General features: G+C 48.8%; 5 protein-coding genes across 5 annotated transcripts; 2 read left to right on the forward strand and 3 right to left on the reverse strand.

The window, feature by feature from the left end:
• Positions 1–177: 177 nt before the first annotated feature.
• On the reverse strand, positions 178–1,731 carry DSM5745_03835 (serine/threonine protein kinase CDC7; the record flags this gene model as incomplete). The annotated part of the gene is made up of 2 exons (XM_026745851.1): positions 178–1,391; positions 1,470–1,731. The coding sequence occupies 2 exons, from the start codon at positions 1,729–1,731 to the stop codon at positions 178–180; spliced, it is 1,476 nt and encodes a 491-aa protein (XP_026606717.1).
• A 508-nt stretch (positions 1,732–2,239) lies between these two features.
• DSM5745_03836 (condensin subunit YCS4) lies at positions 2,240–6,139 on the forward strand (the record flags this gene model as incomplete). Its single annotated transcript, XM_026745852.1, has 5 exons — positions 2,240–3,059; positions 3,132–3,255; positions 3,310–3,451; positions 3,507–5,888; positions 5,963–6,139. 5 exons carry the CDS (start codon positions 2,240–2,242, stop codon positions 6,137–6,139), a joined length of 3,645 nt encoding a protein of 1,214 aa, XP_026606718.1.
• A 581-nt stretch (positions 6,140–6,720) lies between these two features.
• On the reverse strand, positions 6,721–8,317 carry DSM5745_03837 (putative oxysterol binding protein (Orp8); the record flags this gene model as incomplete). Its single annotated transcript, XM_026745853.1, has 6 exons — positions 6,721–7,668; positions 7,729–7,788; positions 7,846–7,915; positions 7,976–8,015; positions 8,088–8,164; positions 8,235–8,317. 6 exons carry the CDS (start codon positions 8,315–8,317, stop codon positions 6,721–6,723), a joined length of 1,278 nt encoding a protein of 425 aa, XP_026606719.1.
• Positions 8,318–9,010: 693 nt separating this feature from the next.
• Positions 9,011–10,546, reverse strand: DSM5745_03838 (ubiquitin C-terminal hydrolase 37; the record flags this gene model as incomplete). The annotated part of the gene is made up of 6 exons (XM_026745854.1): positions 9,011–9,573; positions 9,626–9,810; positions 9,864–10,045; positions 10,106–10,205; positions 10,265–10,359; positions 10,412–10,546. The coding sequence occupies 6 exons, from the start codon at positions 10,544–10,546 to the stop codon at positions 9,011–9,013; spliced, it is 1,260 nt and encodes a 419-aa protein (XP_026606720.1).
• Positions 10,547–11,118: 572 nt separating this feature from the next.
• Positions 11,119–15,059, forward strand: DSM5745_03839 (putative nuclear envelope pore membrane protein; the record flags this gene model as incomplete). Its single annotated transcript, XM_026745855.1, has 4 exons — positions 11,119–11,559; positions 11,611–11,759; positions 11,810–14,791; positions 14,858–15,059. The coding sequence occupies 4 exons, from the start codon at positions 11,119–11,121 to the stop codon at positions 15,057–15,059; spliced, it is 3,774 nt and encodes a 1,257-aa protein (XP_026606721.1).
• Between the last annotated feature and the right edge of the window lie 29 nt (positions 15,060–15,088).

Here is a 15,088-nt window from a genome sequence, read left to right on the forward strand (position 1 = left end):
GTGTACAAGATACCTAGTTATACCACAGGACCTCGCTTTCCATTAATTGTGAATACCTGCTATCACACCCACGACCGCTTATAAGGATATACCAGTCATCCGCGATACTTTCGGGTATTGACGGCTTAGAAGACATGTATGTGCGAGATATCATTATTTTACATCATTGTCAAGGATTTATACCATGTCCACTTCGTCGTCATCATCATCTTCGTCCCGACCTTTATCGCGTTCATCTTCTCTCCCGCTATCGGCGCTGTCCTCTGGCCCTCCCCATTCAACATCGTGGTCGATAGGATTCGTAAAGAATTCGTGTTGCATGGCCTCTTTTGCACTAAGACGCTTGGATGGATCTAATTCCATCAGTCCTGCCAACAGCCGGGTAGCTTGTTTTTCGCTCTCTGTTAGCTCCTCGACACAGCTAGACCATTTCACAAGCTTTTCCCAGCTATATCCCTTCTCACCAATTGTCGGGATATTGGTATCAAAGATCTGCCCGTGCATGGCGGCGGCATTTTTCATGCGCCGAGTGCCGAATATGCTTGCCATTTCAATTAATGCATCAACGTCGTCGGCTGAGTTGAAGAATGGAAATCGACGGCCAAGCAATGTTAGCAATATTACGCCAGCGGACCACATGTCGATTTTGGTTGTTTGAGATGTGCATTTGAACAGAACTTCGGGGGCGCGAAATCCTCGAGTCCCTGCACGATTGGCACGCCTTGACGGCCGAGAGTCGCTTTTCGGATAGCCTACGGCGAGGCCGGATGAGGCACATTGAATGTAGTGGTAACTTTGCGTGTATCGCGTGCGACGCATAGAGCTTGTGCTTGTGCACAGGCATGTACCAGTGTATTCTGAACCTTCGCGTTCTGCTAAGCCAAAATCGACCAAAACGCCTTCTCGTAAGTCCGGGTTGTACAAGAAGTTGGTTGGCTTGATATCACGGTGTAGTATATCGTGCTTATGGACCGAGTGCAATGCAGTAAACAACGATCGGAAGTAATGACGCATATCAGCCACCATGAACGTCCTATATTGGAGTCGAAAGTCGGTATGGGGGAAGAAGGGCAAAACGGCAACGACTTGATCATGATGACGGAATGCAGTTATCAGAGGACAAACCGATCGGCACCCCCGGAGATCGTGTAGTAATTCGAGTTCGTTCTGAATGCGCAAGGGGCTGCTAGTGACGTAGATTTTTTTCAGCGCAACATACCGCGGTTTCCTTCGTCTGATGAGCATTGCATTCCCATTCTCGCCTTCAACTCGACGTCGTTTAAACAGCGGATTTCCCCATCCATCGCCTGAATTGCCTTGGAGCACGTCCCAATCATTTCTATATTGGTCATATAGGAGATCCTCGGCTTTGTATACGGTCGAGAAAGTGCCTAGAATCAACAGCAAGTTTAGTCAAGTAAGTTAGGGGCGTTCTATATGGGGTTCGAGAATGCATTCAAGGGCCATACCTTCACCAATTCTGTTCACTAATCGAAAGCGATCCGAGATACCTGGAAATGTGTCCTCAAGCTTCTTCATGTCTTCCAAGACAACCTCGTCGACCTCCTCCTCCTCTAATCGGTCATCTCCTTGGTCACGCTCCGGAAAAGGTCGCTGCAGCTGTAAGTCGTGGTCGGATACTGTGCCATGTTCCCGAGAATATTTTGGCGGCTCTAACATGGCTCGAGGGTGTTGGAAGCCTGTGATATCTGAGGAGGGCGCGTGGAGCATGGACATGGCCCCGTGGAGGCAACGGGTGATGAGGGGCGGACGGCAAGACCGGCGCGGTTGCGCTCAATGGAATTTCGCGCAGTAATAAAAAAAGATGAGAGGAATTCGGTTAATAGGTAGTGACTTGCATTAAGGAAGGGTATCATGAGCGTGTATAGAAATCAGAATAGTTTCGCCAAACTTGTTCAAGGGTGACGTGAAATCTCGGGACATTATTTTGATGATTCTTCAAAGCAGCATGTAAAATGTCCGGATACAGTATAGCATATAAGCATTATTGCAGTTCCTGGCGAAATACAATAACAGTGTAACGAGTTCGGCCAATCAGATTAATTGCTGCTTCCATGGTTGCCTGGAAATTGATAGCTAAAAGCGGGAAAATACAAACAAAAGCCCGCGCGCGCCATCGCAGGATATTCCTGCCCTCCTCTCTGAACCCCGCAACTCTATCCGCAAACCAGCTTTCCTCCTCGCGGATTCTTTCGAGGCCTCCCTCACCGTCTCCATAATGGAGGATAGGATTCACTTTGATATCAACGACTCTCTCAAATTCTATTTGAGCGACCCGACCTCTGTGCCGACTCCTGAAGCTGACTCCGAGTTATTGGAGTTCGAAGCCGAGCCGGAGCAGCTGTCCAGCGCAATCATCGACAATGTACTAAACTCGATCGTAGATGCGGTGGCTGAGAATCCAGAGGGGCTATCCAGAGCATCCTCATTTGATTCATTGCAGTTTCTTCTGAAGTGCGCCTTCGCCCCTAATCCCGAGGCCTTCGTTGGCCCATTTGGTCCCAATTCTGAACTTTTGAATTCTTACAGATATTCCACCTTTCTTCCGACGAAGTCCTTGAGCAAGCTCCTCGACTTGATAGTTTCTGGTTTATCGGTTGAGGCTGATATTATCCATGGAGATCTCGAATCCGATGAACAGGACAGCATCCAACACCATAAGGAGCTCCTGGAGATGTATGGCTTCGTTCTGCAATGGGCACTCTCCGCTGTCGAGTTGAAGGCTGCCGAAAAGCCAGCAGAAACCGCGCCCGCCCGGCGGGGAACTGGTAAGTCTGCGAGGTCTAAAGCCACCAAGGACAGCAACTGGGATGGAACAGCCCAAATTCAGGTAGCAATGGAGACCATGTGCAAAGTCATGAAGTTAAAACTCAGCAAAATATTTCTTACCACATCGGACCGAGATACGTTTATCAACCTGTTCACCCGCTCAAGTTATCTCATTTTGGAGAGCGAGCAGCGAGTGAAAAGCATGGCGATCCGGATGCATGCCTTCAAAGTCTTATGTATCGCAGTGAAGCACCACGGCCATGGATTTGGTAAGTTTTTTTTTTTTTTTTTTTTTTTTTTGCAGAAATGGCCGTGAACGTGGAATCTGACTTCCCATATAGGTGCCCAGACATCTATCGTGCAAAGCTTGACATACTTCGAGCACCTGTCTGAACCGATGGCAGAGTTTTTACATATCCTCGCAGAGCAATACGACTACCCGCAATTATCAGATGAGATTCTAAAGTACTTCAACTGCCCGCAATGCCTGCTATATTCCTTGCGCTAATTGACCGTCAGGGAACTCGGAAACAAAGAATTCAACTCGAATGACACTCGAGGCCCAAAATCAGTTTCTGCATTCATAATCAAGCTTTCCGAGCTTGCTCCCAGGCTCATTATTAAGCAAATGACGCTGCTCGCCAAACAATTGGACAGTGAGGTAATCAATCCACATTGTCACGTATGGAATTGGAGAGCGACCTAATTCTTTCTAGTCATATACCCTGCGGTGCGCCGTCGTCGAAGTATGCGGAAACCTCATAGCCGATCTTAGCAAGCAGGAAGAGCGAACAGACAACTACAAAACACAGATCAACGCATTCTTTGATGTTCTTGAAGAACGGTTCCTAGACATCAACCCTTATTGCCGTTGCCGAGCTATCCAAGTTTACATGAGAATTTGCGATCTGGAACAGAAATTTCCGAAACGCCGACAAGCAACTGCCGAGCTAGCGGCAAGGAGCCTCGAGGACAAGAGCAGCAATGTTCGGCGAAATGCGATTAAATTGATTGCAAAATTAGTGTCCACGCATCCTTTTGGCGTCATGCATGGCGGACAGCTCTCCTTGAATGAATGGACAGAGCGGATCGACGCCGTAGACGCCGAACTCAATGCGCTGAGACCCCCAGAGACGCCAGGCTTCGACGCCGGAGATGTTTCGCAAGTAGACAGTGAGCTCTTGGATGATGCAACGCAATTACCAGACGAATCGCCCTCAAAAGCACCGCATATTTCAGAAGAGGAGCAGACAATAGCGATGAAGAAGGCCGCCGAACAAGCGGCTACGTCGGAGTTGCTCGCTCGATTGCAACTGACCAGGAAATATTACAACGAAGCGATCCGCTTTATTGAAGTTCTCCACACATCATCCAACATTGTTACCCAGCTTCTTTCTTCTAAGAATAAAAGCGAGGCTATTGAGGCCATGGACTTTTTTGTCATGTTGGATGCGTACAAAGTCGAAACCGCTCGCATGGGTATTCGACGGATGTTAAGACTCATCTGGACCAAAGGAAACAGTGATGAAGGGAAAGGAGTTCAGACTCACTTGATCGATTGCTATAAAGGACTCTTTTTCGAAGCGCCAGACTCGTTTAGTCCGAATGACGCAGCGAACTATATTGCTCGGAATATGATCAGTCTTACATTTGGCGCGACGTCTGCCGAACTTACATGCCTTGAACAGCTACTGAGCACTATGATGAAAGCAGGCCATATTTCCGAAGCTGTTATTGCTAAGCTTTGGCAGGTTTACGGCGTGCAAAAGAAAGAAATCTCCAGAACCCAACGTCGTGGTGCCATTATCGTTTTAGGTATGATTGCTTTAGCTGATCCTGAGGTTGTCATCAAGGAGATTGAGATAATGCTCAGGATCGGCCTTGGAAGCCTTGGAAGGTCCGACCTGGCCCTCGCAAAGTATACGTGTATTGCACTAAGGCGCATGGTCCCAGGGCGCCAGGCCAAATCGAAAGAGTCTAGCATCTCCAAGCTGACAAACGATCACCCTGTGCTGATGAAGCTTGCCGCGATGGTTGAAACAGTCTCGGATAGCAAGGAGTGGTATGGGGTAGCAGAACAAGCCATTAGCGCTATCTACGCTTTGTCGAAACACCCGGATGTTCTTTGCTCTGATCTCGTCAAGCGGAAAACAAGATCTGTTTTTCAGCCGCAGATCCGGCGGCCGTCTTCGAGCAACTCCAATATTGAAGAAGAACAACGGCCTGGTACAGCCTCCAGTGATAAATCTGCTTCAGGCCAGAAGACTTCGTCAGCGGCGTTGTCTCAACTTTTATTTGTTGTGGGTCATATTGCGATCAAACAGATCGTTCACCTAGAACTGTGTGAGCTTGACTTCAAGCGTCGCAAGGCAGAACAGGAGAAGAACAAACCTCTCAACGCAGCAGCTCAGAGCCACGATAATCCGGCTGAGAATGACGAGTTGGACCTCATCGGTGGAACAACAGAAGATGACTTCACGGAAGCAATGGCACATATTCGTGAACGGGAATTGCTGTATGGCGAGAACTCATTGCTGTCAAATTTCGGGCCATTGGTTGCAGAGATCTGCGCAAACAACAACACCTACTCTGAGCGCAATCTTCAAGCAGCGGCAACTATATGCATGGCCAAGTTGATGTGTGTCTCTGCCGAGTATTGTGAGAAGAACCTTCCCCTCCTGATCACCATAATGGAACGCTCCGAAGACCCCATCGTCCGGAGTAATGCAGTCATTGCTCTTGGTGATATGGCGGTGTGCTTCAATCATTTGATTGACGAGAACACGGACTTTCTCTATCGGCGGCTTAACGATGATGACGCTTCTGTCAAGCGCACTTGCCTGATGACGCTCACGTTCCTTATCCTAGCGGGACAAGTCAAGGTTAAGGGACAACTGGGCGAGATGGCAAAATGCTTGGAAGACGATGACAAAAGAATTGCTGATTTGTCCCGCATGTTCTTTACAGAGTTGGCAGGCAAGGACAATGCTGTTTACAACCACTTCGTTGACATGTTCAGTCTCCTAAGCGCTGAGCGCAATCTGGAAGAAGGAGCACTCAGGCGCATTATAAAGTTCCTGATAGGTTTTATTGAAAAGGTGGGTTCATGTCTATTACAAGAAGACAACTCACTCCACTCAGTAACTCGTCACTAACAAGGCTTGATTTACAGGAGAAACATGCTCGTCAGCTAGCAGAGAAACTAGCCGCTCGACTTCCAAGATGCGAAACCGAACGGCAGTGGAATGATGTCGCATACACACTGTCTCTTCTACCTCATAAGAATGAGGAAATCGCAAAAACGGTGGCCGGCGGTTTCAACAAAGTTGTCAACACGGCGGCTGCATAGGGCAGTTTCTCGAGAGCGCACGATGAACTTTGAATGACCGTCTTCGTTTTCTCTTTTGGAAGGTTGGGTATGTTCATTACATGGGTGACATAGGTGACATGGATGGCGCAGTTTGGGCGGGCTTACGACCGGATAATGGGGCTTGATGAGTAGCATTGCGGTGATCTTTTTGCGTTAGCTAACTTCTCGATGTTTAAAATTTAATATACTGTAGCAGGTTTGGAAACTTAGCAGCTCTTATCCTGGCAAGTCCCCAATCTTTGCATTTCTATTATTGTACATTACAGTTGATAATGAGATTCAACAGTATTGGCGGGAAACATAGTTCAAGTGCATTTGGAGATCAAGAGAGGCCCTGCCACTTGCGTCAACAACGCGAAGTCTAAGATACTTCCAGAAAGGCCTCGAGCCAACACGTAGAAAACGAACGAAATCCTGCTGTGCACGGGCCGGGAAGATAAGAGGCGGACAATAGAAAGGTGAATTTGAAAAGCGCAGGTCCAAGTATTAGAAACTCTAGTGTGTCGAAATCAGGCACTGTAGAAAAGTCCTAGGTACCCTTCGAATGAATGCCATCCAGTTTAAGCGCCTTTTATCTTGCTCTCTTCAAGCTGGTACTGTTGGGCGCGAATACCCTCGAGTGCCTTCAGGCCTTCCTCGCTTAGAGATGGTTTTCCCAAAGGCGTGACGGCGCCTGTGAAGAAGCGTGGCTTCCATTCCTCATTATTCTCTTGTCGTTCAGCGGCCTTCTGCCGTTGTCGATCCTCAATCTCCACCTTGAGCTTGGTGGCTTGACTATATCTCTTGTTCAAGATTGCCTCGGTTACACCGGACCAAAACTTTCGAGATTCGTTGGACAGCTGTGTTTCCTCCGGGGGTAAAGTCTTCGAGATAGGAAAAAGGGGTGTGATGTCAATCAAAAGTCGAGGCTCATTTGTCCCCGCTAGAGTATAGTACATTTGTCCATGCCAAGATCCTGAAATTTTGGCAAGGACGTCGCCTTCCGGGACATCTTTCGTCCTGGTAATTGTGTCCTTATCTGGGTCGTATCGGAAAATAAGCCCTTCAACCTTGTTTTGAGCTCGGCTTATCCACCCTTCTTCTAGGTATTGCAGGATCACTTTGATTCCTTTTTTGGGACAAACGATGTAACATGTGTCCGCGACACTTATGGATAGCGCTCCTCTCAAAAGGCCACCGAGATGAGCAGCTGGGTGTGTCAGCTGGTATTCCTCGTTGTCCCTTTTGCTTATATTGATAAAAATTCCAAGATTGTGTTGACCGGGAGTAACACGGATGCTTGTGCCCGTAAACTTGGCACTGATTTGATCGAATCCACGAGCGGACACACCTGTCTCTGGACAGTCGATGTAGAAGGCGGACACTGGCGGATGATGTGAAGTTTGTTCAGTCAAAAAGCACACCCTAGCTGGTTTCCCGTTGTCATCTTTCACAGTTGAGGCGCCATTGACTACCCCTTGGGACGGCACGGGCAATTCGGGAAGGGTGGAGCCTACTTCCCAACTACACTGGATGTTTGAATTGCGGTCAGCGGTAGAAGGTCAGGACATTTAAGAAAGCAAGCTCACCCTGAAAAATTCACCCAGGGTTGAGTTATAAGGCTTGCATGGTTTGCCCTTGATGTATTTCTGAGTGATAGTCAGCAGGAAGGCACACTTTGTGAAAAGCAAGTGAGGACGGCAAACCAAGTCTTTCGTGAACCAGAATCGCAGAACCTCCAGCATCCGCCCCAATGGTTCATCTGATGTACCGATGCTGTAGATCCCTAGTTAGAAAGCGAGCCCGCAAGATTGGTGAATAGGCTATATTGCTGACCTTGCGAAGGTCTCTGGTCTGTCCAAGTAATTCCAATATTCTGGTGAATCAAAGCCCAGTCAACAGTCTGTCCGGAGCACTACCCGCCAATACCGAAGGTTAAACAACCTACCCAGATTGGGAGTTGGCTCCAAAAGCTGCGCGGGCAGGGAGAACCTCACGGATGCAATATCGCTCACGCCAACGAACCTGCACAGATAAACGTTAGAGCTAAGAACCGGTCATGGACTTCTCATGAGATAAGCGTGAGGGCACGTACTTTCGAAGTATTGATAAAAACGTCTTCAGCTTCGAGGATTCGTCGGGGGCCTTTTCAGGCAGGTCGGGCGTTGAAGAAGACATGGTGGCTCTAGTAGTTCCGGGGGTGTTCAACAAAGGAAACCTGAAAGATCTAGCGGTACACCGGCTCCTACAAGCTCAAGCGGGCGGATAAGTGGGAATATTCCCCAGGCTAACTTTGGCGTGAACTTTGGCGTCCAGACGCCAAAGTCTGAAGGTTACTGTATAGGGTGTAGAACCAGAGACCAACACAGCAGCGGGCGTAACGATCTCCCGCCGGTTCGAGAGTGGCAACAAGCGAGAACAGGTGAACAATCGTCTCCAGCAGCACCGAGGCAAGTATTAGGAGAAAGCCAACGTTAACGCGAATCGCTGAGACGAAGCGGCCGGTTTGGGGAGCAGGCGGTGACGTCTTGGTCGGTCAACGTTCCGGTTCTCCAGGTCTACCTTACTCCTTAACGTCACCGACAATGACAGGAAACGGAATATCTACATATGCGAAATGGCCATTTAGGACACGGGTGGTTCAAAGCGGGGGTTTAAGATCAAGGCCAAGGCGCTCTAAAGGTCTTTGTTTCGGGCGGCCTTGTAGGCTGCTACTTTTCCATTACCTCGAAAGGAAGCTCATCCAATCCGTACATCACGACGGCTTCCCACCCTTCATCCCTGGCCAGATACAGCGGTCTCTCTCCCTGATTTGCAGATACGTTCACTTCAGTCTTCAACGCACATACTGCTGCGACTAAGGTAATCACTTTAAGTAGACCATTGCGATATGGGAATCAGGTCTTCAACAATCCGCTTGCGTGCCAAGAGACGTAGCCATGTCCTTATTGCTGGCCCGTAGTCATACCTTCTTCCTTCAGCATACTCGTCATCCGCCCGATGCAGCTGCTGTTTATCTCGAATTTCTATCCGAAGTTTTTCCTGCGCGCTGCTCATGTCTGCGCAGTGTTTCGCAAGCTCGTCCGTTGAATAACTCAAATACTCTTCTGCTTTTCCCGGTGCAATAACTGCTCCGTTGAGAACCCTTTCTGTCACTCCGTAGGACCCATCCAAGCCCAAGAGCGTGTTTTCGGCAAGAAATGGCATGATTTGCGGTCCGCTACCACTTTCTTTCGGTTCACGTGAAGTTATGGTCCTCTCAGCCAACTGCAGCTGTTTGATATTCATAGCCAGTTGTTCGACAAGGTTGGGTAAAGGGTCTCGACCAAAGCTCAGAACTGAGAATGCGATCTGGCCTTCGTCGTACTCGGCCATTCTTGCCTTGATACTCGGCTTTACCAAGCTTAACCAATTGCTTTCCGGCTCAAACACACCTATGATCTATGTTAACAACATCGCCAGCTTTTACCTGTAAAGGTCACGAACCGAGAGCTTGAGGTTGGCGCTCTAGTCCATCAAACCTCCATACTTTTCCCAAGGCAGGGACAAAAGCAATAAAATGGAATCCTGCGTCAGCCTCATGCTCCTCACGCCCACTTTTCTTTGACCGCTTCCGCTTTGAGGCCACCTCGTGTTTGAGTTGAAGGTCAGAATTCAGGATATCCATTCTCCTGTACGTGCCGTTAGAGACATTGAGATGTAAAGCTCGCACCTGCCAGCATACCTAGCGAAAGAGTTATGGATTCTTTTGACGAATTCAAAGTTATTTATCGCGTCTCCTCTGAGTGCAGGTGTAAACGGCATAGTGAAGTCTTTAAAACTCCGAAGATTCTCCCCAAGATCAGCGCCTTCGATATTGTTGACGATGTTTAGAAGAGCAACGGTGGCACATGCATTGCTCGCCGTCTAAGTAGGATAAGCGCCGTACGTCAACAGATTCGCGAAGATAGAGCCGAGGAAACGAACCTGATTTGCAAACCATAGACCTTCAGGGCAGCTTGCCTCCTGCTTCTCCGGATCGTCTTCTCTCCAGCGAAACAAGAATATAATGCCGTAGACGGGTTTACTGTACAGCATCGCACGTGTTAGTACACAATCTCTAAGCTGTGGTTAAAGTTCCCTGACTTCAAAGTATCCAGATACTTCTCCTCTAATGACAGAACTTCTTGAACTTGAACGCCTGTTACTCCAAATTCGCGGAGCATCACATTGAAAATAGCCTTTGAACATGAGTATGGTAGGGACCGACACAGTTCAAGGGGATACGCATACCGGCTCCGATTCTAGCTCACAGAAGCCATTCCAGGACTCTTTCTCGCCTTCAAAAGTAGCGCGTTGAGAGTTAATCCTCCCATTTATGCTATTCGTCGGATTGTTCACCTTTCTTCGTTTCACGCGTTCGCTCATAGTCGCGCCTTGAAAAGAGTAAGCAGATAACCTGACCAAGTTGAAAGAAGGTGGCCCGCGCGAAGTTAGATGAAATATCCTGTCGGGTGAAGTTGGTCTTGCTAAGCGCGGTTGCTCAGACACAAGGATGCACTAAGTAGCACGAGCTCACTCTGAGCGCGTCAGCTGGTTTCCGCACACTCTTGTGTGGTAAGGGATATAGACGCCGGTTCTTCATTTGAGTTTCCACAGTTAAGGGGAATTCAAAGAAGCAGAAATACAGGACGCCGGAAACTACAGCTAAGGTGTGCATGTCAGAGCTGTGGTGGTGAGCTCCCCAGAGGCTAGTCCCGATTTGGAATGCTCGTGTCAAAGCATCCCTGAAAATATCGATCACTTAACAACTATCCCAGAGTACACCTACATCAACACCGGGATTGAACCCAACACGCTGAATCTGTTGCAGGCAAGCTATACATCGGTCTTTGTTTAACTCGCCCCAGAAACCGACCAGCCTACCCTCGACGATTCTCGATTTTGGCCTTTCACAGCACTACATCGTCGCCCGCGGAAGTCCGCGACCACAGCATGCTATGAGCGACACTCCCCGGCTTCGCTCCGCGTTCCCTTCAACGCCTCGGACAACACAAAGAACGAGAGAGTACAATATTTCAAGTTCAAGATCTACCTCGCAAAATGCTCCGCCTCCCAAGCCATTTCCGAAGACGCCGTCCGCCGACCAGGATGCGAGTTCATCGCTCGTTCCGTCTAGTATAGTTGATCCCCCAACGCAACGACTATACGTGGCGGCTGCCTACGTGGCGCTCAATGCGTGGCGGGTCTATGAGGCTTGGACGGCCTCTGACGACTTAGATTCCACCTGGCTGTTTTTGAAATGGGCCTCCATAGATGGTGTCTTTCTCTTCGGTCTCCAGGCCTTGCGCATTCCCTGGTTGGAATGGGCTTTCCCGACGACGCTTGCGGTCTTTCTGGTTCACGTCGTCTTCAATGTTTTTCTGATGTTTCGCATCCCGGTATGTGCTATTTCAAGATGAGCCCGGCCAACATTGACTGACGCCTCCTAGATTCCTATCGGCATTTGGCTATCTGGCGCGGTGAGACTGGCCTATGATCGAGAACTCTCGATTTCAGGACAAAGCATCAAACCTGGCGACATAATAAACAACGCATCCCTCATCCTTGGAAAACAAATAGTCAATATTCTCCCTGAAGGGTAGGCCCCCCCTTGGTTTCCGCTTATCCTCCTGTTAATATAGAATGCAGGTCAGCCGTCTTGAACCCAGAATTGGTACCGCTTTGCCTAGATTCTCAGAGACCAACTATTGAGTTGCCTATCCGCGTGAATCAAACGGATCCTATCTTGATTGAGCTGCTGCGCCTCGACTTCAACAATGGTGACACTGAAATCATTTCAATACCAGCGAAGCAATTGAAGCAATTGAAACGGCAGGCAGACAAGAGGCATTCCCAATCAACTAGTGGTCTACACCGTGATCTCCTCTTGCCAGTGCGAAAACCAGGATTATATCGTCTACAGCGTGTCGTGGATGAGTCTAAACTTGAGGTCCGCGTGCGAGCTTCGGATTCCATCGTCACTATATGCCCTCGCGCATTGATCAAAAACTCGTATACACATAAGTGCCGGGGCGAGCTCTCAAATTTGGTGCTGGCCGTGGAAGGTACACCGCCTTTGAAAATCAAGTACAGCAGGCAGGTGAACGATCACGACCGGGGCTTCTCATTTCAGAACATCCAACCAGACCATTTACGCACCCCACTTCTAGGCCACAGGTCCCTTGGCCGGTTGTTTGATGCACGGGAGCCGGAGATCAGCTGGGCTCAGAGCCAAGTGATTGAAATTCCTCTCAATGAATCTTTAAACATCGGTGGTGATTGGCTCTACATGATCGAGGAGGTTCACGATGGCTCCGGCAATGTTGCGAATTATTCCATGTTTCTGGAGGATTTTGATCGCCAGTCCACAAAGCCTCTAGCTCAGTGGCATCAATTTTCTGTTCATGAAATCCCCAGGCTATCTCTTTCTGGGTGCAACGATCAGCACTTTCTTGAAGTCGCACGTGGGGAGAGCCTCCCGCTCCCCGTCAAGTTCCACAGCTCAGACCATGGGTATGAGAATGATGGGCCTTTCTCTTTGATTTACTCCTTTAGTCTCGACGGCCAAGGGAGCGTGGACGATCCTGCTCGTACTATCCGCCAGCTATCGCTGAAAACGGTTGATCAAAAGTCTATGATTAAGGAACCAGGATGGTATAGTCTGCAATATGTCTCTAGCCAGTTCTGCTCGGGCGAAATCTTTGAGCCCTCGTCTTGCTATTTGCATAACCCACCAGAACCAGAGCTTTCAATTCGCTCCGAGAAAATCTTTGATAAATGCGCGAATAGTCCCGTGGGATTGCTTGTCGACCTGGACCTTACGGGCTCGCCGCCGTTCCGAATCAGGTACGCTATTGAGACCTCTAAAGGCGTTGAGACCAAACACCAAGTCATCGATGGGTTACGCGCACAGTTGGACTTCACCCCATCGGAAGCCGGGCATTATCGATACCGCTTCCTGGATATTTCTGACAGTGTATACGCACCTCGACCTTTGGAGAACAAGGTGACTGTTCTAGAACAAGACGTTAAACCCCCCGCCTCTGCACATTTTGTAGGTACACCGGAGGTACGCAAGGCTTGTTTTGGTGAACCTATTTCCGTGGATGTCGCTTTCCTTGGAGAGGCACCGTGGACTTTGCAATACGAGCTTGTCCACAATGGCAAAAAGACAAAACATGTTCTCGAATCCGAGAGTGCGAGGTGTACGATTGTTACGGACAAACTCGTGAGCGGCGGCGGGTATAACCTCGTATTGACAAGCGTGAAAGACCGCTCTAAATGCAAGCGTAATCTCAATGAGATCCTGAAGATTGACGCCAGGTCCAAGCCACCCCAAGTTTCCTTCGGTCATATCGAGAAGAGCAGAAAGTACTCGGCGCTGCAAGACTCCAAAGTCGACTTACCAATTAGGCTCAGCGGTGAACGGCCCTGGACTTTACAGTACAAGAATCTGGACGCAGATGCTTCGATAGCGACAAAGACTTTCTGGCATGAGAATAGTTTCTTGACTGTCAGTCAAGAAGGACGTTACGAGCTCTTGGGGGTGACGGATAGCTCTTGTCCCGGATCCGTTGACCAGGCAGCGAAAGTTTTTGAAGTATCTTGGATTCCCAGACCCCAGATCACTGCTGTGGATGATACGCCTGTGGGACCCGATGGTCTAGTTGCCAAGAGCGACATCTGCCAGGGACAAGGAGACAGTCTTGAGCTTCGGCTGACGGGCAATCCGCCTTACACGATCCAATGCGAGCAACAAAGGAAAGTGATTCGGGGCTCTACTTCCGTGCGAGTACGAAGTCTCAAAACAGCGTTGCATGCTCTTTCCATGGAATTGGAAACATCCGAGCCCGGTGATTACACATATCGATTCAAGGAGGTTGGTGATTACCTTTACAATAATGATCCGAGAAGCAACCAAGTCGTGGTCACTCAACGGGTTAACCCTCTTCCTTCTGCGCGCTTTGATGCCCCGGGTCGCATTTACGGCTTTTGCAAGGAAGACGACAGTGGCGAGGAGCTTATTCCTCTCACCATGGAAGGTGTGCCACCCTTCTCGCTCGAAATCTCAATCAAACATTACGCCAAGGCAAAGCCAGAGATCGTGTCCATTCCGAACATCAAATCGAATCGGCACAGCCTTCCAATTCCCAGGCGCCATCTCGACTTAGGCCAACATGTTGTTAGTATTCACAAAGTGAGAGACGCGCGAGGGTGCGAGAAAACCTACCACACAGACCTATCGTCAGTCAGGGTTGCTGTATCAGACGTGCCTACGATCATTCCGCTCGAGTCAAAGTCCGACTACTGTGTCGGCGAACGTCTTTCCTTTTCATTATCAGGCCATTCTCCTTTTGAGGTGTTTTACACATTTAATGGCGTCTCCAGAAAGGCTTCTTCCCAAACCAATCAGTTCCGCCGTATCGCGGAGAAACCCGGCGTCTTTATGATTACTGCCGTCAGTGATGGCGCAAGTGGGAAATGCAAGGCTCACAAAGACATTATGAAAACCATTCACCAAATGCCAAGCGTCAGAATCAGCAATGGTCAAATTTCCATTGTAGACATCCATGAGGGTGGTGAGGCAGAACTCGAATTCGAGTTTTGGGGAACGCCACCATTCGAGTTTACGTATGTAGCCCTTCATATGTCCCTCTTAACTCAACGCAAATTGGTCGATCTAATTCAATCCTTTAGTTACATTCGAAGCACGAATGCCCGCAAAGGGAAGAAGGCCGAAATACTCGATATAAAACATGACATCTCTTACGAACATCAAAAAATCATCAAAACATCTGACGAGGGTACTTACGAAGTTGTGGCCATCAAAGACAAATACTGCTCATTTTCCGCTCAACCGTCAATGGAGAGGAACGAGAAGCTACTAACGAATTCTTGAATGCTCTAAAAGGTTAGCGTGTATTCAGT

This window comes from Aspergillus mulundensis (genome assembly GCF_003369625.1).
Source record: "Aspergillus mulundensis strain DSM 5745 chromosome Unknown scaffold_2, whole genome shotgun sequence".
NCBI classification, from domain to species: domain Eukaryota; kingdom Fungi; phylum Ascomycota; class Eurotiomycetes; order Eurotiales; family Aspergillaceae; genus Aspergillus; species Aspergillus mulundensis.